Source organism: Neodiprion virginianus, chromosome 2 (assembly GCF_021901495.1).
Source record: "Neodiprion virginianus isolate iyNeoVirg1 chromosome 2, iyNeoVirg1.1, whole genome shotgun sequence".
Classification (NCBI taxonomy): domain Eukaryota; kingdom Metazoa; phylum Arthropoda; class Insecta; order Hymenoptera; family Diprionidae; genus Neodiprion; species Neodiprion virginianus.
Genome location: NC_060878.1, coordinates 41,021,310 through 41,048,654, shown reverse-complemented (window position 1 = coordinate 41,048,654; position 27,345 = coordinate 41,021,310). Strand labels below are relative to the sequence as shown.

General features: G+C 45.5%; 3 protein-coding genes across 4 annotated transcripts in view; 1 reads left to right on the top strand and 2 right to left on the bottom strand.

Moving 5' to 3' along the window:
* The first annotated feature begins 6,524 nt into the window (after positions 1-6,524).
* Positions 6,525-7,952, top strand: LOC124297994 (ADP-ribosylation factor-like protein 2). Its single transcript, XM_046749494.1, has 2 exons — positions 6,525-6,718; positions 6,894-7,952. Exons 1-2 carry the CDS (start codon positions 6,654-6,656, stop codon positions 7,381-7,383), a joined length of 555 nt encoding a protein of 184 aa, XP_046605450.1. The 5' UTR covers positions 6,525-6,653; the 3' UTR covers positions 7,384-7,952.
* A 538-nt stretch (positions 7,953-8,490) lies between these two features.
* Positions 8,491-11,283, bottom strand: LOC124297832 (uncharacterized). Its single transcript, XM_046749152.1, has 6 exons — positions 11,266-11,283; positions 10,799-10,993; positions 10,218-10,643; positions 9,566-10,073; positions 8,964-9,377; positions 8,491-8,861 (listed from the first exon to the last, which is right to left on the bottom strand). Exons 1-6 carry the CDS (start codon positions 11,281-11,283, stop codon positions 8,491-8,493), a joined length of 1,932 nt encoding a protein of 643 aa, XP_046605108.1.
* A 631-nt stretch (positions 11,284-11,914) lies between these two features.
* LOC124297441 (protein jagged-1) overlaps positions 11,915-27,345 on the bottom strand; it is a 65,288-nt gene continuing 49,857 nt past the window's right edge. For both annotated transcript variants that reach the window (XM_046748481.1, XM_046748483.1), the window contains 4 exons: positions 25,533-25,856; positions 18,476-18,767; positions 16,463-17,722; positions 11,915-16,228 (listed from right to left, as the gene is read on the bottom strand). In XM_046748481.1, coding sequence (XP_046604437.1) covers positions 14,520-16,228; positions 16,463-17,722; positions 18,476-18,767; positions 25,533-25,856 — 3,585 coding nt within the window. In that variant the 3' untranslated portion in view covers positions 11,915-14,519. The remainder of the gene's footprint in view (positions 16,229-16,462; positions 17,723-18,475; positions 18,768-25,532; positions 25,857-27,345) is intronic.

The window sequence follows — 27,345 nt, the reverse complement described above, 5'->3', positions numbered from 1 at the left end:
TACTGCATGTAACCTGTACTAAAATCAATAAATTAATGTATTTCCCTGTATCCTTTATGCCCTTTTTCTGCTGTTGTTTCTACGGTATTTCTGGTGTATTGTCGGCGTTCCTGGGTGTACAATTGATTGGAACACGGACATACAAATGAATTGCGAAGCAACCGATTTTTTGCTGAAAAAGTGACCCCTTCGTATTTTTGGCGAAAATTTTCGCGATTTTGAAAAGTGCTGGAATAAATTCCTTCTTGCACTGTTCCGACGTAATTTTGCAAGAGGAATCGATTAAGCGCAGTCCGGATACGCTGCGAGCAACGGATCAAAAGTTAGAGCCTAAAAACCAGAACTACTGTTTTCGACATTTTTCAGCAAGTGCTTTTTCCTTTGTAACTTCTTCACCGTTGATTCCACGCTCCTTTCGCTGCGTTTTCTGAGTTCCTGGGGGTCCACTACATCAGGAAATAGTCATACAAGCCGAATCTGAGACCACAAATTTTTGGCTCCAAAAATGAAGAAAAAAGTAAGGCTAACCCCTTTGCATTTTCGGCGAAAATTTTCGCGATTTCGAAAAGTCTTGGAATAAATTCTTTCTTGCACTATTCCGACGTAATTTTGCCAGAGAAATCGATTAAGCACAGTCTCAATACGCTGCGAGCAACGGATCAAAAGTTAGAGCCTAAAAACCAGAACTACTGTTTTCGACATTTTTCAGCAAGTGCTTTTTCCTTTGTAACTTCTTCACCGTTGATTCCACGCTCCTTTCGCTGCGTTTTCTGAGTTCCTGGGGGTCCAATCAGTCCGGAAATAGTCATAGAAGCCGAATCTGAGACCACAAATTTTTGGCTCCAAAAATGAAGAAAAAAGTAAGGCTAACCCCTTTGCATTTTTGGCGAAAATTTTCGCGATTTCGAAAAGTCCTCGAATAAATTCTTTCTTGCACTATTCCGACGTAATTTTGCGAGAGGAATCGATTAAGCGCAGTCCCGATACGCTGCGAGCAGCGGATCAAAAGTTACAGCCGAAAAACCAGAAGCTGTGTTTTCGACATTTTTCAGCAAGTGCTTTTTCCTTCGTAACTTCTTCCCTGTTGATCCCACGCTCTTTTCGCTGCGTTTTCTGAGTTCCTGGGGTTCCAATTAGTCAGGAAATAGTCATACAAGCCGAATCTGAGACCACAAATTTTTGGCTCCAAAAATGAAGAAAAAAGTAAGGCTATTTGTATTTTTGGCGAAAATTTTCGCGATTTTGAAAAGTGCTGGAATAAATTCTTTCTTGCACTATTCCGACGTAATTTTGCGAGAGGAATCGATTAAGCGCAGTCCCGATACGCTGCGAGCAGCGGATCAAAAGTTACAGCCGAAAAACCAGAAGCTGTGTTTTCGACATTTTTCAGCAAGTGCTTTTTCCTTCGTAACTTCTTCCCTGTTGATCCCACGCTCTTTTCGCTGCGTTTTCTGAGTTCCTGGGGTTCCAATTAGTCAGGAAATAGTCATACAAGTCGAATCTGAGACCACAAATTTTTGGCTCCAAAAATGAAGAAAAAAGTAAGGCTAACCCCTTTGCATTTTCGGCGAAAATTTTCGCGATTTCGAAAAGTCTTGGAATAAATTCTTTCTTGCACTATTCCGACGTAATTTTGCCAGAGAAATCGATTAAGCACAGTCTCAATACGCTGCGAGCAACGGATCAAAAGTTAGAGCCTAAAAACCAGAACTACTGTTTTCGACATTTTTCAGCAAGTGCTTTTTCCTTTGTAACTTCTTCACCGTTGATTCCACGCTCCTTTCGCTGCGTTTTCTGAGTTCCTGGGGGTCCAATCAGTCCGGAAATAGTCATAGAAGCCGAATCTGAGACCACAAATTTTTGGCTCCAAAAATGAAGAAAAAAGTAAGGCTAACCCCTTTGCATTTTTGGCGAAAATTTTCGCGATTTCGAAAAGTCCTCGAATAAATTCTTTCTTGCACTATTCCGACGTAATTTTGCGAGAGGAATCGATTAAGCGCAGTCCCGATACGCTGCGAGCAGCGGATCAAAAGTTACAGCCGAAAAACCAGAAGCTGTGTTTTCGACATTTTTCAGCAAGTGCTTTTTCCTTCGTAACTTCTTCCCTGTTGATCCCACGCTCTTTTCGCTGCGTTTTCTGAGTTCCTGGGGTTCCAATTAGTCAGGAAATAGTCATACAAGTCGAATCTGAGACCACAAATTTTTATCTCCAAAAATGAAGAAAAAAGTAAGGCTAACCCCTTTGTATTTTTGGCGAAAATTTTCGCGATTTTGAAAAGTGCTGGAATAAATTCTTTCTTGCACTATTCCGACGTAATTTTGCGAGAGGAATCGATTAAGCGCAGTCCCGATACGCTGCGAGCAGCGGATCAAAAGTTACAGCCGAAAAACCAGAAGCTGTGTTTTCGACATTTTTCAGCAAGTGCTTTTTCCTTCGTAACTTCTTCCCTGTTGATCCCACGCTCTTTTCGCTGCGTTTTCTGAGTTCCTGGGGTTCCAATTAGTCAGGAAATAGTCATACAAGTCGAATCTGAGACCACAAATTTTTGGCTCCAAAAATGAAGAAAAAAGTAAGGCTAACCCCTTTGCATTTTCGGCGAAAATTTTCGCGATTTCGAAAAGTCTTGGAATAAATTCTTTCTTGCACTATTCCGACGTAATTTTGCCAGAGAAATCGATTAAGCACAGTCTCAATACGCTGCGAGCAACGGATCAAAAGTTAGAGCCTAAAAACCAGAACTACTGTTTTCGACATTTTTCAGCAAGTGCTTTTTCCTTTGTAACTTCTTCACCGTTGATTCCACGCTCCTTTCGCTGCGTTTTCTGAGTTCCTGGGGGTCCAATCAGTCCGGAAATAGTCATAGAAGCCGAATCTGAGACCACAAATTTTTGGCTCCAAAAATGAAGAAAAAAGTAAGGCTAACCCCTTTGCATTTTTGGCGAAAATTTTCGCGATTTCGAAAAGTCCTCGAATAAATTCTTTCTTGCACTATTCCGACGTAATTTTGCGAGAGGAATCGATTAAGCGCAGTCCCGATACGCTGCGAGCAGCGGATCAAAAGTTACAGCCGAAAAACCAGAAGCTGTGTTTTCGACATTTTTCAGCAAGTGCTTTTTCCTTCGTAACTTCTTCCCTGTTGATCCCACGCTCTTTTCGCTGCGTTTTCTGAGTTCCTGGGGTTCCAATTAGTCAGGAAATAGTCATACAAGTCGAATCTGAGACCACAAATTTTTATCTCCAAAAATGAAGAAAAAAGTAAGGCTAACCCCTTTGTATTTTTGGCGAAAATTTTCGCGATTTTGAAAAGTGCTGGAATAAATTCTTTCTTGCACTATTCCGACGTAATTTTGCGAGAGGAATCGATTAAGCGCAGTCCCGATACGCTGCGAGCAGCGGATCAAAAGTTACAGCCGAAAAACCAGAAGCTGTGTTTTCGACATTTTTCAGCAAGTGCTTTTTCCTTCGTAACTTCTTCCCTGTTGATCCCACGCTCTTTTCGCTGCGTTTTCTGAGTTCCTGGGGTTCCAATTAGTCAGGAAATAGTCATACAAGTCGAATCTGAGACCACAAATTTTTGGCTCCAAAAATGAAGAAAAAAGTAAGGCTAACCCCTTTGCATTTTCGGCGAAAATTTTCGCGATTTCGAAAAGTCTTGGAATAAATTCTTTCTTGCACTATTCCGACGTAATTTTGCCAGAGAAATCGATTAAGCACAGTCTCAATACGCTGCGAGCAACGGATCAAAAGTTAGAGCCTAAAAACCAGAACTACTGTTTTCGACATTTTTCAGCAAGTGCTTTTTCCTTTGTAACTTCTTCACCGTTGATTCCACGCTCCTTTCGCTGCGTTTTCTGAGTTCCTGGGGTTCCAATTAGTCAGGAAATAGTCATACAAGTCGAATCTGAGACCACAAATTTTTATCTCCAAAAATGAAGAAAAAAGTAAGGCTAACCCCTTTGTATTTTTGGCGAAAATTTTCGCGATTTTGAAAAGTGCTGGAATAAATTCTTTCTTGCACTATTCCGACGTAATTTTGCGAGAGGAATCGATTAAGCGCAGTCCCGATACGCTGCGAGCAGCGGATCAAAAGTTACAGCCGAAAAACCAGAAGCTGTGTTTTCGACATTTTTCAGCAAGTGCTTTTTCCTTCGTAACTTCTTCCCTGTTGATCCCACGCTCTTTTCGCTGCGTTTTCTGAGTTCCTGGGGGTCCAATCAGTCCGGAAATAGTCATACAAGCCGAATCTGAGACCACAAATTTTTGGCTCCAAAAATGAAGAAAAAAGTAAGGCTAACCCCTTTGCATTTTTGGCGAAAATTTTCGCGATTTCGAAAAGTCCTCGAATAAATTCTTTCTTGCACTATTCCTACGTAATTTTGCGAGAGGAATCGATTAAGCGCAGTCCCGATACGCTGCGAGCAGCGGATCAAAAGTCACAGCCGAAAAACCAGTATTCGAGTTTTCGCCATTTTGCAGCTGGTGTTCTTTCCCCCGTCATTTCTTTGCTGTTGTTCCGCCGCACTTTCTGCTGCGTTTTCTGAGTTTCTTTTCAACTCCTGGGACTTAAAAGTGGTCTTTTCTATACTCCGCGCACGCGCATCCGTGGACTCACTTGATCTTCATAGAACCGGGTACTTGGTGCTTTTTTTTATGGACATTTAACTGTAAGAGACCGCAAAAATTCACCTGAAATATGATCAATTTCTAGGAGGTTCTCACATTCTGGCTTGATCTTGACGTAGACGGCTTTCGTATCGACGCGGTACCTTATTTTATAGAATCCGCTTCTCTGGAGAACGAAACTAGGTCCGACCGTGATGGATGAGAATATTTATGTATCCTATGTTTCTGTGAAATATTTTTGTATAAGCCGATTATAATAATATGGCATACATTTTTCATCAGAGAAGGTATTTTATGGGTAATGACCACATTTACGTACTTGGTGAAAGGATTTTGCAGCAATGGTGCTTTTTGGGGGGATAATAATAGGTATAACACTGCATTATCCATCTGGGTACACACGTCGAGTGATGGTAACATTAGTGCTTGTCGTCTTTACGTACCGATCGCTTACCGACTTGAGTTGCGCGACGCAGAGAGCGCTGCTTGAAACATAAAGTTCAGTGTGAATTTCTCTCGTACATTTTCGGTTACGGAACAACGGAAAGTCCCACTAGGCCAACAGTCTTTATAGATCTTCAGTCAACGGCGTGAACGCGCTATACAAGATAATTCCACAGAGTCCAGTAGAGTAATAGACACTTGATATCGCCATCAGCTTCTTGTTTTGAACCACGAAATGTTCGTGTATATTCTTTTAACATTAGAAGAAATTCTGGGCTAACAATAATTGATTTGCGTTATTTCAAATGGGTCCAGGATCAGACGAAGCATTTTTCTTTCAGGTAAACAGGCACGCGTGCAGACACACAGCATCGATAACGCGAGCGAATAAACCAATCAATTCCTATTTTAGTGCCACCTCCTGTGCTCAGATATTCTCCTGATAGTGGGGGCAGTTTTCAATCAACTTCAGCAGCTGTGCGAGTCTTCTTACAATCCTTCAGACTTGATTTCAGTAAATCACGTTGTCATGTTGCGAAAGGAAACGATCCGATCGGACATCGTCTTATGGTGGTCATCAGACAACCCGTTTAAAATGCTCCAGTCCAAAGGCGAATTTCGATGCTTGTCACTGATCTGATTATTAATCAAACTCATTAATCATCCTCAGCATCTGTAACTACCGTGAGCGTTCGTTTTCAGTTATAGTCAATCATAAGGGACGAAAGATTTAAGTGTAAACGACATTGATAAAAAAAAATTATTGGGGGAGAACTATTCGATTGCTGACTCAAAAATTATGAAAAGGCTTACGTAAAAGGGTAATAAGACTGGATACTGACTTCTTCAGTTCACGGACTGTGAGTCACCGCAATATTTTACTGAAGTGTTGGAGTTTTCATCAGCCTTATGAAACTCCGCGTTTCAGAGAAATTGAATGGTAAGTTACCGACAGTTTGAAGAATAGCCACTAAGTGAATATTTGGCAATGCGGCACAGTCACCTGACATTCTGACATTAAATTATTAATTATCGTTTTATATTTAGCGCTTTAGACGTAGATAAAAGTCTAGTGTTACACTCAATAATGTCCTCTTTCACTAGTAAACACTATGAAATTGGTGAGATTACTGACTAGCACTTCACCCACTTAGCGTCCCCAACAGGCCAAAAAAATAATCTAGTACCGGATTTCGTCAATCCAATGCCCTACTAGCTTTGAAACGATGGCTAAGTTCAAGAATTGTAAACTGAGAAAAGGCCGAGCGTGTAGTGTGTTCTCAGTCATCAATGGCCATTTCGCGAAAGTAAATGTTCTCTACATTATCGATTGTTTTTTGTAATGGGAAGCTGGAGGCAAAGCGGTTGCCGACATGCGCCTACAACTGGAATTTAGTTCCGAAAACCCAGTTCGTCTCGAAGGGCGCTAGTAATCGAAGAAAGCGAAAAACGTGACCCTCGGTGCTCTCATTGTCTGCAAAGCAAACGTCAACCGCGTGCCGAAATTTGAATTGTCAGTGTCAGCTGACGTTTGAAATTACCACATTAAATCACAGCTTTATCTCGCAAAAGTAATATCGGTAACATGGGGCTGTTAACAGTTCTCAAAAAGTTAAAGCAGAAGGAAAAGGAAGTTAGAATATTGATGCTGTAGGTATTTTAAAGTTGTCCGACGTAGATCGTTTTTGAGGTTATATGCTCATGTACTCGATTCCAAATTTCCGTATTAGGAAATAATAAGACGACTCGAGAAGTTTGCATAAAACTCAATATTCAGGACATCGACATTTATTGCAACGTCTGATACTGAATATCCGTTTTCTAGGGGATTGGACAATGCAGGGAAAACTACGATACTGAAAAGAATAATCGGAGAACCAATAGACACAATTTCTCCCACACTTGGATTCAATATCAAAACACTGGAGCACCGAGGCTACAAACTGAATATATGGGACGTCGGAGGGCAAAAATCCCTCCGTTCTTATTGGCGTAATTATTTTGAATGCACGGATGGTTTGATATGGGTTGTCGACAGCGCCGATAAGAGACGCTTAGAAGACTGCAAGGCTGAGCTGGTGAAACTTCTACAAGAAGAGAGACTGGAAGGTGCCAGTCTGCTGATATTCGCCAACAAACAGGATCTTCCGGGAGCTCTTTCAGCTCCTGAAATTGCCGAAGTGCTCGACTTGTCGTCTATAAAATCCCATCATTGGCAAATCTACAAATGCTCAGCTGTCACGGCCGAAAATTTGCTTGAAGGAATAAACTGGATAATCGATGACATTGCAGCTCGGATATTCTACCTTGATTAATACCACATTATGGTCATAGCATTTAGATATCTGTATTTATTGTGAGCAAATTTTTTCATATATTCTGATGAAAAATTCACCGGCTGAAACAATTAGTCAAAGAGAACAAGAAAAATATAACGGAATTGCAAAATTTTTCCGTTTGTAATTTGTAATATTATTACGATACATTAATTGATCTCTGATATGGCTTAATAAGTATATCTATCGAAAATGGATGATATGTTTATAATATTTTTTTTGTTACCAAACATACAGCCATGTCATGCTCGACCTTTTATTACTTTACGATTGCAATCAATTTTGGAAGGCTGTTCGTTTGAACATCACTGTTATAATTATCTGTAAGTACGTTTTTTACAAGCTCTCCACAAAACTGTATAAATTAGAGGTACGCAATATACGCAAGATCGATTTTTACGTTTATAGGCTTAGTCTTAGTATGGACTGACTAGGCATAACACTGCTAGCTTTTGTATTATGCTTACACTATTCCAATTGTTCCATGTATTAATTCGATTTAAATAATAATACTTACAATTTTTTACTGCAAAGATTCTTTCTCGTTATCATATATACACACGTGCGTTCACTTTACTTGAATGGAATTGATATTACAACGACGAATTTTCGTTTCCCTATAATAGCCAGAACACCGCATTCAAAAGTTGATAAAAGTTGATAAAAGTAAAATTGCAGTATTTGCTTCTATTCACTTTTACAGTTGCTATAATCTAGATATAAAGCAGAAAACGGCCGCGGATTGATTTTGGGATCAAAACTTGTTCTACCGAGTAAATCGCCAATATTAACTTATCGATGGGCAACATGACAATGAGATCATCTTAGACACCACCTGAAATTTATTCAAATCCCTGGTCTCTGATATTCTAACATAAAGTTTGCGACAGAAAAAATATTCCACGAAATACCAAGGATATGATCTCCCTGCACCATGATTCCAACGTCTAGTTTTACCACAACAAATAAACAGTCTCGATTTTTCAATTGTCAATTAGTGCCGAGACTTAGATATTGGCTATAATCAAATATTGTTGGTTATTTTTCATTTTTCTACGAATTAATGCAGATATTAGACCACCATACCTATCTGTCTCCGTATTCTTCTTCATCTTCAAACTCATCGGTCTCTCCTTCCGTGCCAGAATTCGAGACGAGTAATTTCACCGTCTTTGCCGACTTTACCTTAGCCTTTTTAGATGTACTTTTACTCTCCTGAGGTACGTCGTCGACTTGTTCTTCCCGTTTTTTTCTATCTAGCTTTGCCTGCTTCCCCTTCTTTTTTTTAGGCACCGAGGGTGGAGGCGCGGTTGTATCGGGATACTGCTGAAGGTAAAGGGCCTTCATCGCTGCCTGATCTACTTTTCTGTTTGTTCCAGGAAACGCAGTCATGAGCGCATGGATTAGGGTTTCGGATAATTTTATTTTAAAGGCTTTGACCAATTCTTTGAAATTGTCTGTAAATGTAATTTTAGAATAGCATAATCCGGCGTATATTTCGAACTGCAAAGTGCAATAAACTCCATGCGACTGTATAAGTGTCACCAAAGTCACTCTACCTCTGCTGTTAAGTTTGTCTTCCAGCGATAAAATAAAGTGTCCAAAATCCTTCCGCTGTTTCTTCTTCTTCGGTTTCATTCCCTCGAATATTGCACGTTTGAAGAAGATTTTCTTCTCGTCGGGCCCGACAAGCTTGTGATTACTAAATATTCCACCCAATTTTATCCGAAGCCAGGACCGATTGGTTCGAATGTTCTCCAAGTCTGGCAAAACGGTTTTGTTGACCCAGATGTTCTCCAAGTCAACGTGGCGTAGCTGAGTCTTTGGAGATTGCTCCGGAATTAGAGCGTGAATGAGAGCTAATCCTCCGGCTGATTTCAGGGGATTATCCCCTAAGTAAACCTCTTGAAGGCCAACATTTTTCGCCAGTGATTTTGCAACCGTAACTCCGGCCTGCTCGTCAAATCGATTTCCTGCGGAACATTGACAGAAAACGAGAATCAAGTTGCAGACAGAACATATGATTTTCTGAAGAAACACAGCTTTCACTACGTTAATTGTAAAAAGCTGTGCGCCTCGAGTGCAATTTGAAGAGAATTATTTTTGACTGATTTTCTAAATACTGATTTATAATTTTCGAGAAGAAATGTACGTGTCTTACCACTCATATCCAAAGATACCAAAGTCTGATTCTGTTGCAAAAAGATACCCAGAGATGCCACGGCTTCTTTGCCGAGCGCATTCCAGGATAGATTAAGAGAAAGGAGCGTCTGGTTCTCGACAAGTCCTTTGAAGAGTCCGTTTGACACTTCCTTTGTGAAGAGACCATTCCACGAGAGATCCAAGTGCAAAAGATGAGTATTGTGAGCCAGCATTGCTTGCAATGTTTGTGCGCATTCCGTTCCCAGCTGGTTGTCCGACAGATTCAGCGTATGCAGAAGCTGGTTGATCTCAATGACTGGTGCCAACAAATTGAAACCCTCATCTTTCAATTGGCAGTTACTTAAGTCCAGTTCCAAGAGTGACCAGTTCTCCGTTAGGCCCGGTAACATGCACTTTATGCCTTCGCATCCAATTCTACAGCCACTCAAGTTCACGTGAGTTAGTATCTCCGTTTCGAGTAACAGGTTGTTCAAGTGACCGCAAGCTTCTCGCGTCAACCAATTGTCCTGAAACAGCGTGCCAACTTTTTCCCATTATGTGCATGTGGTCGGAACTTGCCGTATATAAACATTTAACAGAAATGACAACATTAATAAAACATGGAAAATTGCAGAGATTATATAATAGCTCAACATAGTTTTGAGGGTTACCTTCAGGTGTAAAGATTGAACGGATGTGTTATTGTACACTGACTGGCAGATGGCTTTTACAGCTCTCGGATCCAGTCCGTAATATCGGAGATTCACTACCTCAGACCTAAGTAGATCATACATACACGCGATGGGTCTCAGATTCAATGACTTCATCATGTCGGCGAACCTTTGAATACCGTCATTCGTGTAGGTCGGAACGGGATCATAGAGGATCCAAAATGCTTGAACGTTACCAGGATCATCGGGAATTGGAAAGACGTTGAAAAGTCTCAGTAGCTTGATTTCAGAGTCGCTTATGCCGCTGCTCATCAGACTGGAGGATGATCTCGAGGAGGAATTGGAGTGTAAACTCGCATTCTGAATTTCATCTTCCTGGGTGATAATCGTCTCGACCGAGCTCGTCTGTTGACTTTTCTTCGAACCCTGAACATTAGGAGAAGTTATATTATAGTCTTATCATACTTGTTCACCTTATGAATAATAGTTGAATTGAAAAAACATGCAGCCAAGAGTTTCATAAACGCGTCCATTTTCTTCTCTCTCTTCCTCCTAAGAAATGATTGTTTCCTCTTCTCAACTTGGTCGGTACCAAAATCGGAAACACTATCCTGCGGGGACGTGTCCTCGATATCCTTAGCCACCTCTGCATCCTCATCTTCGTATTCAAATTCGTACTCTTCTACATGTTCTTCTTCTTCTTCTTCTTCCTCTCCCCATACTTGCCATTCGCATTGATCATACCGCATCAGGTCTTCCAATGCACCGGGCACCTGCTGAAAATTTCAAAAATTTTCTCCCATGAAGAAAATTATTGGTTTATTCTAGTACCGAATAGGATATTAGCTGTTAGCTAGTGCAGAAAATTTCTCGTGTCAAATACTATTTCAAAATCTAGTATCGGAAAATAGTATCGGAGTCAAACTCTAGTATTCTAATATGCTTGTAGTAGCGTGGGAATAATTCAAAAGTCCAAGAGTAAACCAAGGTTACAAGATTTCTTTCACCGTGAATCGACGAAAATGAAAATGCTCATCCATCAGCGTACCTGCTGAGGTTCTTCCATGGCATCTCTTCACATTGGGTACTGAATAAAAATTTTGAAATTTACAGGTTAATTGTGACAAAAAAACTTGGAACTGTCAATGTGGATTGAACAGGTGCAGACTGAAGTTACTCGCGAAGCTTTCTTCCAAATTTTCTTTCGTGTCCATCCGAAATACTGGAAAGAAATCAACAATAACTTGTCACAGCGTTGATTTTTCTCTGTCAGCGTAAGTGCACTTTTTATAATTCAGTCGATTCTCCGACGGATTAAACACGCTCGGTTCCACGACTACTTGATAAAGCTCACGGTTGCGTTAATTGATGACCGAGAGATTGACATTTGGTTGGAAATCTGCCCTAACGTTTATTCCAAGTGACTCACATGTCAAGTATTCGTCAAGTATCAGGCGGGTACTTGTCTAATTGTATTGTTATTTTAAAGAGTCCCTTGAATCAGCAGCTTGTACGGTTGCAAAGCTGACACACCAAGAGTGTACTCCACCTTACATGCTTCCGCGTACAAAAGTCCTTAAAATTCCTTACGCCCTGTCAGATCTATCATTAAAAATTATCTTAATTAACAGCCAGAAAAATACAACGCATAGCGAGAGATGGGAATGAATGTAATTTTGTAAATAAACTAACGGGTATTTCACGATTGTACTTTTTATTGAAAATTTTTCTTCATTTTTATTATAGTGGGGTAGAAGGAGCCTATTTACACGCACTCATTCACTCAAAGTTCGAAACTTAAAACTTGGAATTCGAATCACACTCGATGTTTTAATCGACGCTTGGGCTTTTTCTTTTGTCTATCTATTAATCTTGACCAAAGGCATTAGTTCTTTCAGCTCCACTCATATAATTGGTTCGTTATTAATATATATTTGTTGCACGGGCATTTTTCGTTTAATAGATGACATGAATAATTCCGGTATTACATTTCTTGATCATGAATCTGTGACCATTCGGTATACGGAAAGAATTATTGCCATTGATCGCAAAATAATAATATCCTTACAATAAAATAAAAATAATAATACAATATAATATCGATCTATCTATTCGTATAATAATAATAATAATAATAATAATAATAATAATAATAATAATAATAATAATATAGTTTTCTTTATGAAATAAAAAAATTCTAATATAAAATTTGTTCTTGCGTATAAGCTTATTCTTAACAACTACCGTATGTATAATATATACATACTGGATGTATATATTGAAGTTTAAAATCTATACTATACGCATATGCACGGACGTATACTAATCAAGTTTTATCAAAAATTACAATCATTGTATCATTTTAATGAAATTAAAAAAAATAAAACCTTCTCTACCACATATTAATATGTAGCGTCTTCATGAGATTCACTGGGGCATTCACTGGGACGCTCGCTGGGAGATTCACTGTCTAATTGAATTGCACTTAAGGTATTTGATACATCGCATACTAGTGTATATACGTGACGTGTGAAACCCTTATACATACTATATTATAATATCCATATAAATCACGATCTATTTTAAGTAATCGCAAAGTCGTAACAAGTGATTGTTTTCCCTATGAGTATCACAATATCTTCTGAAGGAACGTAAGCCTGCGTTTATTAGATAAATTTATGTAACAAGTATTTATATATATATGTCTTTTTTTTAAAATCATTTATGTATATATTTATAAAGATATATGTATGTATATACGTGTTTTATATATTTGTGTATAATTGTATGTAATTTCGGCGTGTGTCACAACCTGGAGCTGTCAGATATTCCTGTATAAAATTAAAATAAAAAAAAAAAGAAACATTCGACTATTCGGAAAGACGATATTTAGTCGAGATAGATATTATATTACGGAGACAGGGGGAGATAGAGAATACAGGCTTAGCGAAATTAATAAGTACGGGCTATATACATATGTACAACGATAACAATCGTTCATCAGACGTTATAACTATAATTGTTATTGCTATTTACTGTTATATTAATCACTATCAACCGTCAATCGTCGTAGATAACATTATTATCATTACTACAACGTATAACTGTTACCACTATAATTGAATTACTGTTACAAATAATAATAATAATAATATTAATATTAGTAATATTGTAATAGTACATATATTATTACTTTATATAGTAAATGTTATTACAAGTGTTATTACTATTGCCATATGGTTATGATTACTACTGTTACTTTCCCAGGAAATATTTACTGATAATTTTACGAATATTATACTGTGTGTAAATGTTATTAAATTCAATATTGCCAACTGAAGGAATCGAAGCGATTTACGTGCCAAACCAAATCCCCTTATTTCTTTACTGATTATTTTATGCCTTTTCACGTTTTTCTAGTTTGTAAATCAATTTTTCTATCGTACAAGGCGTTGTAAATAAATTCATTCTCTTCGAAGATCTGGATTATTGCATATTTGTAAGTTCGTAAAATTGTATCGAGAAATAATTAACTGCAGCAATAAATGGGACGACGGAGGGGAGGGTTAAAAATTTTCGTCGACACATCTATGCACATGTAAACCGAGGTGAAAGAACCGCATAGGGATATAAGATTCACTCTCGTATGTGTGTAAAATGCATAATGTATGAATGCGTAACAGCGTAGGAAAGAAATTTCAATTATGTGGGCGGTGAGCGTTGAACGGAGGAGAAGATTAGGAAAAAAAGAAGAAGGTGACGTATATACTGGCAATTTACGGACCTTCGATGAAACGGGATCTCTCCACCGATCGTAGAATATTTGTAAATACGTAAATGTTATTAAATATACAGTCGTGGCACGACGACGCGAGCCCCGCAGTCTGTATCTTTCGGCACTATACCTTTAATACACCCACGCGTCAAACAGCTTGTCTCTCCATAACCATTATTAAGCCTATACCTCCGAAATTAGTTGCTTATTTCCCCATAATATTTGTCACCGATACTGATCGCGGACTAGGTTGACACTTGCCGACGTATTAAACAAACTCTCGCGTTCTCTGAGCACACTAAACTTGCATAATTTATGTCGAATCTCTCGAGTAAAATTTTCCACTCAAAAAGAAATACGGTGTGTGGAGAAGGGGGAGGGGAGCGGGGAGGATGGTTAAGCGAAAAGACAAACGTACAATGTTCCACAGAGACGCACGATGCCGGGCGTCATCTCGCGAGAACCGCGTTACATCTTAGAAGTACCTACGAAACCTCCACCCGAGGTGGACCAGACCTCAGGGACCGTTAAACGTGGACCGTCAGCACTTGGTGAGGTCCCGCCTGGCTGGTCCCGGGCTGCTGAAGAGGATAAGAGGGTTCCTGAAGCCGCGGTTTCGTGTACGGCTTGTGGAGTCCTTCCTCGTAGCTGAAGGTCGCCGTGTTGTTCCTCGTCTCGGCGCTGGGGGGTTTGTAGAGGGGCGGCAATCGGTGTCGACCCTCCTCCGAGACCATCTCGAGACTCTCCTCGGTGGGGCCCAAGGCCCCGAGCGAGGCACCCGACAGGGGCCTTACAACGGAGACGCGCGGCTCAACGGAGTCCTGGTCCTTGAGTGGGTTCGCGTACCTCCTGAGATTCTCCTCGTTCTGAAGATTGTTCGATTTTTCATCAAGGTCACTCCGGTGCCGGTGAAGCGAAGTCTCACTGCTCGTCGTCGCCGTGATTCCGGACCTGTGTCGAATCGAACGGATGTACCAGACGCCCCCAAGAGCGGCGAGGAGGAGAATCGTCGCCAGGGCGCCCCCCAGGACAGCAAGGTATCCACCACCCCCAGAGTTCGCGGTGTTCGGCTCGCTGAGCGTGGCTGTTTCGACCTTGACTTCGAGGACGGAAGCCAGGGCGACCTGCCTGCTCACTGGCCTGCTCAAGGCCTCGCCGAGGTCCCTGGCCGCGGCCGATGCTGCCTCGGAGAATATCGTCACCTCGACGGTGTCGTTGTCGCCAGGTTTCAGGTCGCAGAGAAGGACGACGGATTGGGGTCGTCGAGGGTCGGCGAGCAGTCGCCTCAGCCTGCGACAGAGAAGCTCCACCGACGTCCCGATCACCAGAGTGTCTCTTCGCAGAAGGATGGTCAGTTTCGAGCAGGTTGGACCGGGGGTCGCTTGGCCTGGCCAGCAGGAGGGGGGCGCCGGAAGGGCTGGGGGGCCGACTCTTCGCCCGCTTTCGACCGGGCGACACTCGCCCCAAGCCGGGCACGGCGGTGCCAGACAACTTTCGCCGGGCGAGGGTACACAGACTTCGTGAGCCAGGCACGACGTGCCGTTCAGACAGCTTCCAGGCCCGCACCAGACGTTGCTGCACTGATTCTTCCCGTTCGTGCACTCGCAAAGGTTACAATAATCGTCCCAACTGGCGGCGACGCAGCCCGGTCCCCCGGGGGTCCGCGCCTCGCACTGGACGCCGGTTCTCCCGGGGGGACAGACGCAGGAGTAGCTCGCGATACCGTCGATGCACGTCGCCCCGCCGACGCAGGGGTCGCTCGCGCACTCGTTGACGTTTATCCTACAATCGGGGCCGGTGAAACCCGGGGCGCATTCGCACCTGAACCAATTCACGCCGTCGACGCATCGACCCCCGTTCTGGCACGGGAGGGGCTGACAGTTGTCGATGTCCCTCCTGCAGTTCGGACCCTCGAAACCCTCTCTGCAGACGCATCGGTACCCGCCGTCCGCCGTGTTCACGCAGGTCGCCCCGTTCTCGCAGGGGTCGCTGGCGCAGGCTGGCGCCGCTATGTGACAGGCCGCACCCTCCCAACCCGGGGGACAGTGGCAGGTGAATCCGTCACCCCGGTCTTGACACGTACCGCCGTGTCTGCAGGTCCCGGGCTCGCAGTGACCGCCCCGCAACGCGCACGTCTTGCCCTTCCAGCCGCCGCGACACGTGCACGTGAAGTCGGCGAGACCGTCTATGCAGGTACCGTTGTTTCGACAAGGTGCGGTTGCGCACTCGTCGACATCTGTAAATGTGAAAACCTCGGTCAATCGAAGATAATTATTACAGGTATGCAGTTACCACGGTCCATGAATCACGGTTCATTAACAATGGATCGGACGCCGAAGCAGCCAAATATACCACCGCACCATGTTCAGTCGTCAATTGGTGGAATTCCACCCGCACTGATGCAACACGACGATACATTGCATTTTACCACTACCCAAATGTGAGGAGAAAAGACAAAAATAAAACGCACCTTGGTCGCATAGATCACCGGTCCATCCCTCCCTGCATATGCACTGAAACGAATTGATAAGGTCAACGCAGGTGCTGCCATTCAGGCAAGGATTCCCTCTGCAGTCGTTGATATTTTCGTGACAATGAAGCCCGGTGTATCCGGGATCACACGTGCACCTTCCTCCGCTGCATTTCCCGCGGCCGCCGCAGGGCGCCCCCTCGCTTCCGCATCCAAGATCGTCGTCGATGAAACTGAAGTCGGGATTGTGAGATGCTGGTTCGGAGCAGTTTTTGCCCTGCCATCGTTCCGGGCAGTGGCAGTAGTAATCGGCCTGGGTGTTGAAGCAGGGTGCGGAGTTCCTGCACGGGTTTGGGCTGCAATGATCGCGATCGATCTCGCACTGATAGCCGGTGAACCCAACTGGGCATACGCACTCGTAGGAGTTGACGAGGTCGCGACACTCGCCGCCGTTTTGGCAGGGCTGCGAGGCGCAGTCGTCGATGTCGACCTCGCAGTCCTTCCCCGAGTACCCAGGTGTGCACGAGCAGTGATAGTCGTTGACGAGGTCGATGCACAGAGCACCGTGCTGGCACTGGCCCACGCAGTCGTTAATGTTCCGCGTGCAGTTCTTCCCCGTGAACCCGCTCTGACATCGGCACCTGTAATCCCCGGCCAGGTTGACGCAGGTCACCGAGTTCTTGCAGGGCGACTCCTTCAGGGAGCATTCGTCGACGTCGAACTGGCACAGCGTCCCTTGCCAGGCCGACGGGCAGTTGCATACGAACTCGTTCTTCCCGTCAACGCAGGTCCCTCCGTTCTGGCACGGCTGGGAAGCGCACTCGTCGATGTCGGTACCGCAGTAGGGTCCGGTGTACCCTGGCATACATTCGCAGTGCGCCGTCTCCCCCGACTCTCGACACGTCGCTGCGTTCAGGCAAGGATTCGAGGCGCACGGGTTGTCCACCTTCTCGCACGTCGGTCCCGAAAACCCGTCCGGACACGTGCATCGGTACTGGTCTGGAGCTGTGTTTTCGCACGTGCCGCCGTTCTGGCAAGGCTCGTGGGTACCGCAGTAGTTCAAGTCCTGGTCGCAGAGAATTCCACCCCAGTTCGTGTCGCAGATGCACTGCCAACTCGATCCGTTGCAGTAGCCGTGCTTGCAGCCAGGGTACGGGGTGCACTGGTCGCAATACTCGCCCCGCCATCCCGGGCGGCAGTTGCACTCACCGCTGACGTCACAATGCCCGTGGACCGGATGACAGCCCTCTTTGCAAACCGCTGTAATCAGACGTGCATGTTAGACGATGCTGATTGGAGGAAGGAGCGGTTTGTATAGCGAGGAAGGAAGAAGGGGAGGAAGGAAAATAACGGCAAAGTGTAATCTTGATATAATCAATGAGGAAATGACGGAAGAAGTAAATTCAAGGCGCATGGAAATTGAGAGGAGGCCGAGGGCCTGTAAATACATATCAGTGTACGTGTAGGTGCATCATCGTTGGATATTAAACGCGAAGGCGGAAGTAACGATTAGCCGGCAAAGAGAGAGCTGTTGAATTAACGAGTACTCTATTGTATGACGAGATCTGGCGTGATCGTGGCTATCTTTGTATCATCGTATGACAAGCGTCTAGCCGTCATCCATTAAGGAAGACGGTTCAAGATAATATATCAGCAACGTACATATGTATACAATACCGAGTACGTACGTACACACGGCGCAACACGCGATGTGTATATACAAACAAGTTTTATCATCATCACGTGTATATATCTATTATACGCTGACAAGAAAGGCAGAGACTCCTCGAGTGCATGCAACTTTCACCGAGACGGTACAAACCGCGATCAATAAAACATCCTATGCTTCCACATCCTTCATTGGCGGCGGCGGAGCCCGCAATCGGGATTTGGTACAGGTCGAACAATTAACAACCTGTCCCGCGGTAATCAAGACGTGCAATGAAATTGAGCCGTAGAGGAAGTACAAGGTATAGTTACGCAGAGCGTCGGCTGACTGACAGTCGGACTTACCGGTTTCGCAGTTGGCGCCTTTCCATCCGTGGATGCAAACCTTGTCGCCGTTGTCGTCGCAAGTGTAATGCCCAAACTTGTCGTCCCTCGGCCTGCAGAGCTTCGTGCACGTCGCGTTGTAGTAATGCTCGGCGCACTGGACTCGCACCCTGTAAGCCAGATGAGCGTTTCTACCCTGATGGTTCAGGGTGTGCCACGCCGGTCCAGGGAGGACGAGGCCGCTGTAGCTAGCCTCCTCTATTACGCCCAAAGTAGCCTCGTCTCTCGCCTGAAGGATCAGCGTGAATTGTCTCTGAAAGCACACATTGAGGAGCGTAAAATAGAGATACGAAACGGCTGTTTCCGGAGTTTTATCACACTCGACCATGCGGTGATTTCTTTTTTTATTTTTTATTTATTCATCGCGACCGGTGTAACGCTCTCCGTGGATAGCGTGTAACAGTAAATACGGCGATCACGTGAAGTAGCATAAGAGACCGCTGCGGTGTTTGGATTTTAAGACTCGCCTCGCGGTTCCCAGCCTCGACTCTCTCGCGAATCCACCTATATCTTGATACACGCGTGTGTACCCACTGTGCCTACTTGTTATGGCGAAATAGCTGCGCGCGAGGATACGTGACCAGGCAAACGGATTAGGGGCATTCGGTACGCCCGAGATGTTCAAAATTATGATTTAAAAGGGTTCCTGATGGCCATTGGCTTATCGCTACGGTCATCTGTGCGCCTAGTTAGTGAGTGCGTGGACACTGTTGCGTCCGCACTCCGCACGCTCGACGTAGTTGAGAGAACCTGATTGAAACCACCAATCCAACCGATCCATCCAGCAGACGTGAGTGACGGCTGCCTAATGTAATAAATGAATTCCAATCATGCAACGCGACCGGCTCTCTCCGGCTCTCTTCTCTCTCGCTCTCCATCTCTCTCTCTCTCTCTCTCTCTCTAACGTGCGGGCCAATGTAGAAAGCGGCAAAGATGGCAGTTGAGGATCCTCCAACGGTCATCGCTAGCGAAAACACCGGTAATCTATCGAGATTATCAATCACCGGTAGTCGCAATCACGGGCTGAGATGATACCCTGGCAACTGTTTTCGCGAGTCCCGATACGCTTCGGAAATCCTCGTAGGCGCACCACGCGATCCTAACTCGGGGCACCTAACCGATCACCTCGGCTAGGTAATGAACGCGGTGCGCTCCTCCTCGGCTCTGACGTCCACGTATGAATCGCCCACTCCTATTAATTAGATATTACTAAGCAGGCCTGCGTGTGCGCGACACACAATGGATGATACATTCGTCCATCGCATGAACGACGGTCCCGTACGTTACGGTGCTCCGGGAGTGCTCGCGCATGGTGTGCGCAGGATGGTAAACGTGAAGTTCATTCGGCGGGGGTACCTAGAGTATATGAACGCTAATTGGTGTTAATTGGTGGCTCGCTCGATGCCTTCTTTCCCACGCCCGCCACTTTGATGCTCATCGTCGTTTTCGCCCTCTTCCTCTCTTTCGCTGCTCTCCTTCTGTCCGTCTCTCTCTCTCGCTCTCACTCTCTCTCTCTCTCTCTTTCTTATACACACCTTGTAGAAACTTAAATATGTGCACACGCGTTCGAATCCATCCCTTGGAGAATCGCTGCCAGCGCGACTTCACGATTGAACCCAGGTTCCCCTAACCTGCAGGAATGCTTTTTGTTTCCCGGAGACGCCGAGCGTCTGGTCGGCCAGGAGGACCTCGAAGCGTTAATTAGCCCCGGCAACTAGAGGAGAGCATTAATTGTTCACTGGGTTACGGCAATGCGAGGCTCTTATCATCGGGTGTCCGGACGCTGCGAAGCCTGCGTTTCAACCAAATCGACCACTTTGCTTTCAGAGCTTTCGGATTAGCCGCTGAGTCGACCGGCCAGATATACCCGGGTGAGGTTGGATTCTGTTGGGCTAGGTTATTTAACGTGACGTATAAAGGCTTCCAGCTGAGATCCTCGAGTGCCTCGAGAGACCAAATTACGGCGAGCAATTCGGACAAAGGATCAAGCTGTGTTCCAAAGTTCCCTTCGGGACGGCCCTTAAAAAGGGTTGTCTTATTCTATGCGGCGGTGAAAAAACTGGCTTCCGGTCTCAAATGCGGTTGCTCAAAATATTTTCATGCAACGACTGAGCGATACAAGAGAGCCGCCGTTACACGGTCGTGGTTACTGGTAAAAACGTTCTTGTTCTTCCTCAATCGCGTGGTATCGGCCTCGATATAACGGAGAAAAGCGGGACTATCGCATGCACGACAAGAAATTGTAACGATGTAGCCGGGATGGTGGGATGGCGGAATCGATAAAACGAAGTCATCCCGTTTTACAGCCCTAGTTATGGCCTTTCGTAGTCGCGCAATAACGAAATTATGTCGTGGATGTAAATTGCTTTTTTGGTACCTCAGCCTCTGGGATACACCTCATTACTCAGACCGAACACCGTGAAAACTAGATTCGGTTTGATTCTTTCTCTCTTTCTTCCTCTTCTAAGCGCAGGTAATGTTTTCAGCCGTGATCCGTGCGGTTCGTGGAGCCGTTGTTAAAATTTTCTCCTATCTACCCGTATGGACTTTGACGAATGAAGAAAGTTTTCATGTTCGGTCATTCAAAGCGATTCTATAGATACCTCAAAGTCTCAGGCTATTCGGTGTATCGATCATCAGCAATACTGACGACGGTTCCACGGACCGGTTTTCAGTAAAGTATCGACTCGTTCGTCGGTCCAATTTAAATTTCTAGGTCTTCGGTACAAGTCGCGTTCACACATGGCTGTGATTCCTCCAAGCAATGCTACAAGCCTCTGAGACAGAGGTTCAGTCGTCTCACGTGTCATTCGACATGTCCGATGTTTCGCGGAAAGGACGCGTGGTTCACCGTAAGCGCGTAGGTAACGCTGTCGCTTCGTGCTGCGAAGGTATTCGTGTTGGCTTCAATATGTGGGCGTGGGTACGCGGTGCACTGTGCTCCGAAACGCAATGCGGTAGCTATGCCGCGTCTGTCAATGCACAATGGGCGTCAGTTTTGGTATCGGTGGTGCATGAGGCGAGAAAATCTAAGCACGTTTGTCCTTGAGGATTGACTTTCGATGGAAGGGTTTTGTCGGTCAGATCGACCGGTGCAAGATGGATATTTACATGGTCGTTTATATCCTCTACGATGATCGGGAGCCGAATTTTTCTTTCTTTCGTTTTTATTTATTTTTCATTTTTTTTTTGCCTCTTGTGTCTTGTTTCTTTTTTTTTTCCTCATCTTTTCTCTTTTTTCCATCCGCCCACTAAGTGCTTCCTATTAATTATATTTATTACAGTTGGGCATGCGTACACTGGTTTGATTGACGCGGGTTCTCTGCTCGCCTTCAATGTGGTTGTGGACTTAATTCCTCTTTTCAAGTTTACGCCTTTACAGGCACTCTACACTCCCTCGCCTGCACGCTCACTCGCAGTCTCTCGATTCGTTAATATTATTCCTCGTCGAACACGTCGCGTAGGCATACTGGCGTTTTATTTTTTTGTTACTCGAGTGTGTGTGTGTTTTTTTTATCACCGCTAATGGAATCGACTTTATTCCTCAACTGAGTTTTAAGAAAAATTCAAATTCACCACAGCGCGTGATGAGAAGGAAATCAAGCATAGATCGTTCTTTGAGTATTGTAAAACGATCAATACCAACAAGATGTTTTTGGAGAAATAGTTTCGACAATTTCATCGCTGTTTTCGTCGAATGACGCAGGTATAAGTACATACACACGTACGTGCGCGAAATATTGACTTTAAATTGGTATAATACATCGATCGAGAATATCGTTAATTTGTGACCTTTAAAATACCTAACCGAAAACCGAAGGAAAACATCTAATGGCTCACAACTGAACGAAGCTGTAAACGATAAAAGCACGAGGGTACAAGTCGGACGCGCGAAATGTAACGTATTTCGCGATTACTCGATCCTGATTTATTCTCCTCAAGATTTCGATCTCGGCCGGCCACCCGGTCGCAGTATTTGCCGGTAATTAATGATTTCGACGAGTGTTCCTCTGCTCTTTTTCCGTTGCCTTCAATGAAAGAAGATTCCTTCGGTCAAAGAGGATCCCGCGATGCTGCGCCGAGGAGTGAGGTGGGCGGCCGATGGAGTAGGTAGGTAGGTAACCGGCTGTGGGGGACCATACCTGAAGCGCAGGAGCGTAAGAAGCGACATTCCGTCCATGTGTTAAATATATACCTAGACGATGAGCTGCCGAGACTCCGGTGCAACACTGCGCAGCGCATCGCATCGCGAGGGATCCGAGGAGGACGAAACCGAGGGACCAGGAGGGCCGACGAGAGCTGACTAAAAAGTCTTTGGTATGCGGTCCGCGAGGCTGGTTCACACACACGTCGAGGCTGGATATTGCCCAAACCAAAGCGACATTCTACCTCAATTTACATACGTCGTCACACAGGTGTATACACCTACACGTGCGTGTATGCACGCAGGTATACCCGCAGTCATATCCACCAGACGCGGGTGCGTGCCTCGTTCATGTATTAAGTCAACACACCCAGCACCGCACAGGCTACGTTTCAGAGAGATGCAGGCATACACCTGTTGGCTCTCCTGAGTCACTGTACGGTCCCCGTGGGGCCCGCGGGCCCCCCCGCTTCCTCCCTTCCTTTTCATCTTACTCGTTCTCCAATGCCCGGCTTGTCCCGCGCGCCGCTCTATGCTAATGCGTATCCTATCTCGCGCTCGTTTGCGTTATATGCACCTTTTGTAAATCGGTTATCCATGCGCTGCTGATGCTGATGCTGCCGATGCGCGATTGCAGTCGCACGCCGGGTCCTCGACGGATATCCTAGCCGTGTAATGCACGGTTACACAGTTCGATTGCGAGTAATCATCGACACCTGAACACCGCGCCTAGGCTGCAAGTGGATTCCGTCCCTAAACGATAATAATGGTAATACCTTACCGCGACCACGTGTTTCCCGCTACTTCTGACGTCATGTCATTGATACAGCGGCGCCCATATTAGCCACGCATCAGTGCACATTCATGAAATGCCTGCTCGTTGACGCCTAGGCTGTATATTATATTATGGTTTGCCTCGTGGTTATCACGTGGCCGTTGACCTCTTGGTAATACAAGACCGCGAGTTTCGCACTCTGCTGCGCTTCTGAGGCGGTAGTCGATTCGGGCCAAGGTGCGAACGCCGTCGCATCGCGTCAAGAAAAGCTCATCTTCACGAGCGCTTCGTAACAATGAGGGACGAATCGGCGAGTATTCTTCGTTTCTCCGTAGCGCGAAAGCGCGATAAGCGCGACTACACCGAGGAAGCCATCGATCACCTCCGATCTGGTCTGCCGATCGGGGATTTCGGGCCGGCCATATAAGTTTGTCCAATTAGCCGGAGCGCAGATCGTGAGATTAGCCAAGGCGATCTTTGTTCGGGAGAGGTTTTCGTTTCTCTGCTTCGCCTCTTTCTCTCTTTCTCTCTTTCTCTGAACGGCGCGCTGGTCCCGAGTCAAGGATGCGTCAAGCAGCGCGCCCGCGAGCATCGGCGATATCTGCAGGGAGCGGAAAACGCGCAGCTGAACAAAACCGACACTCGCGGCATGCGTGTAGAACACAATAGCGTAGGACTGATAGGAAGGCATCCGGGTCATTATCGCCCCGACGTCGACGTCGACGTTGATCCCACCCCCCGAACACCGGTTAGGCTGCCCGGACTTCTGAAGCTCGTCTGTAGGCCACCGCTCCTTGCGAGCTGAAAGGCGCGCGGTTGCCTCTCTTCTCCGTCAGCGCAGACGGCTGCGTGCACTGTTTACTTTCCATATTTCTCATATTATTATCATTGTTGCCCGGGACGCGTTAATAATTTGATTAACTCCGGACGGTGAGACGCTAACTGGGCGAGCAGCGGCCGAGGAGGAATATGTGTAAGAACAAGAAGCGGAGGAAGCGGAGGGGGCGGAGGAGCTACGTAAGTAAGCGACCCTTTCGGGGTCCGTCTCGGTCCTCCTCGGGACCTCTTGGAACTCCGGAGCAATTTGAGGGTTCGCGTGTATAAACACCGCGAAGTTCGGTCCTCGAGCACCGGTGGAAAGGGCCGAGGGGAGTACCAGGACCACTCGGGAACCGCGGGCGAGTTATGAAATATACAAACACAAAACCTCTTCAAATAATCTTCAATGTGTACTTTAATATTTAATGCGCGCTGCCTGCCGTCTCCTCGCCTCCCCGAACCCCCGGCCACGGAACCAAGTCTCTTCAGGGTCTCGGACATCTTCTACGGGTCTTCTTTCTCTCCGGATTATAATATGCAGTCGCCGCTTGTACGCTCTGCCTATACGGTAAATGTGAAAATAAATTCCATGTTCCCCAGCTTCAGCTAGGCGCTGTTTACACCAGTCGGTGACACGTTCGATGATTTAATCATCGTTCGATACCGCGACCCGTTTTTAAATTTCCGTCTGCATCAGTGGACGGCAGGAGAGTTCCCACGTGACCAAGTCGTTTACGGAAATCGACTTCCCCGACTTTTCTCGTCGAGAGTGATTTTCTTGCCTTTTCCCGGTACAAATAAATGAATACGAAGTTCCCACTTCGAACTGCAACGAGAATCGCCTTCCTGATACGGGGACTCGGAACGCGCAGATCGGGGTCGTGTTCCCCTCTCGAACTAAGCGAAAGCCACGGTGGCATCGTCCAGCAACCCCAATTAGCCCTCAATTAGAACATGGGTTCGTCGACGTTCCCGGAGTCGCGTTACACGGGCGCAATGCGTTGCGCATGATGCAGCATCTTGTCTTTCCGCGAGGGTTACACAGTGAGCTTGTCGCGGAGCGGCGCGAAAGTCTGGACCGTCGACAGTCGGAGAAGGGGTCAGAGTTCAGAGTTCAACGGAGCGGACGCGTCCGGAGAGAAGAAAATAGCTACCGCGGTACCCGGGATACGCACGAGTCGAGGAGATGTAAAAAAAAAAAAGAAACAAAGAAGAAAAAGAACAGAGAACAACACGAGAAGAGAGAAATGAGAGTAATTAGCATTTCCGAGTATACTTACAGTCCATCTGAAGGTGAAGCGCAGCTGAAGGGTGACTGGCTCGCTTAGGGTGAACGTGTTCTGGCCCAGAGCTTGACTAGAGACGTTGCCGAAACTGCAGGAACCGATCGCCGTCACGTTCGACTGGTACTCCTTCAGGCACAGCCAGAATGCGGTTGTGCAGGGCGTTCCGCAGACCGGATAACCGCCGCCCCAGTTGTCGCCGCCGCCGCCGCCACCGCCGCCATCGGTTCCTCCGCCGCAACACCTCCCGTCGACCAGGGTGCCCCTGTTGTTCGTCAGCGAGAGAATCTGCACCTCGAAGAATCCGGTGGCCGTTGTCGCCTGTCGAACACGTAAGACGTACGTCACTATCATTGTGCTGCTTTTCCACAAGGGGGGTGGGGGGACCAATTTTTATCATCACTTCCTTATAGACCTCTCCTCTTCGCCAAAAGAGTGGAACAAAGTTTGCGTTTTTTGCTTTTTGCGTGACTGATTTCGAATTTGATTTCACAAATCACGGATGTTCGGAATAGTAAACTAATTAGTCTATTCAAGTGCAAAAACTTTTTAATATCGTCGATTGCGAATATGATATACTGTGAGCAATAGCTTCGATATTGTTATTTGAATATCGCACTTGAAGTTGACATCTCGAATCACTCAAGTAGCCTCAGTTTTATCAAGAATGAACGATCCGTACATTTGAACATGTAACATTTTGCATGCACAATTTCAAATTCATCATCTTCAACATTGTGACAGCAGAGAGCCAAAAAGACTTTGGTCGATGGCTTATAGTGGCTATGGACAAGATTCTTCTACTATACCTCCTGACCATCGAGAATTGAAGTGAAAACAATTTGATCGAGTGTTGAAGAAATTGATTCATACTTCCGCGTAACATTTTTACAGAAATTCCAACCACGTAATCTCTTCCAGCGTGTATCTGATACGTGAATGTAGGTATAATGAAAGGATTTGTAGTAACCTGGACGGGTTAATTACGAAGTGTATAACCGTAACACGACGGTTTCTAACAAAAAATTCTTTCGTGGCGCAGATCGTTCCGTCGAACACATGTGCACGGTGAAAAGAAATCGCCAATTTGCGCAATCCGTCGGAGTAATTTTCGTTCTCCTTTATGCTAATGGGGTTCAGTCGCGGTTGTGCGCTATGTGCAGAACTCGTACGTGCCGCGAGCGTAGCGCTCCGTGTCCGTCTGCGCATCGCGCTACATAGACGTAACGAAAAGCATAGAAGCGTCTGCAGCACGATGCGCGGTACCGTGTATAGGCTAATAGAATATAGACTGTATATACAGCGTGAGGCGAATTTTTCCCTCCTCGATATTCTTTCTCTTTTTGTTCCCCGCGATATAACCGGTACTGTAGAAAGTGCACCGACGTGGCCGAGGAGCGTCCTCCCGTCTGCCGCTGCACGGCTTTTAGTTTCCACAATATATTTCACCTCCGCATCACATGAACGAATATACGTACGTACGTGTACCTACATGTGTAGTAATACGCGGTATCTGCAGCACGCCGCTGTAGTAAACGCTTTACGTAGCGGGTGTCTGCAGATTTTACCGAAGAGGTCTTGCGAACGGCCCTGATTGCCCCGCGAACCGCATACTTTACGCGGAATAGACGCGCGGACGTATCAGCGTTTCACCGTTCATTAATTATCGTTGAATCCCAAGCGCGTTGGTTGCCCTCGACCTTGGGTCGCATGCATCAGTCGTATGCGTGGTGGTAACGTTTGTAAATTACAAAGAAACGGTGAAATAGGAGAACGCTGCCCGAATGCGATGAGAATTTTTGAGCGAGGG

Bases quoted from the DNA above. Each gene is read 5' to 3' on its own strand.
- LOC124297994 (XM_046749494.1), top strand. From the start codon at position 6,654: ATGGGGCTGTTAACAGTTCTCAAAAAGTTAAAGCAGAAGGAAAAGGAA. The intron at 6,719-6,893 runs GTAGGTATTTTA...TCCGTTTTCTAG, and splicing joins GAAGTTAGAATATTGATGCT to GGGATTGGACAATGCAGGGA.
- LOC124297832 (XM_046749152.1), bottom strand. The intron at 10,644-10,798 runs GTTGAGAAGAGG...CCTAATGTTCAG, and splicing joins CCGATTTTGGTACCGACCAA to GGTTCGAAGAAAAGTCAACA. The intron at 9,378-9,565 runs GTAAGACACGTA...AATGTTCCGCAG, and splicing joins GGTATCTTTGGATATGAGTG to GAAATCGATTTGACGAGCAG.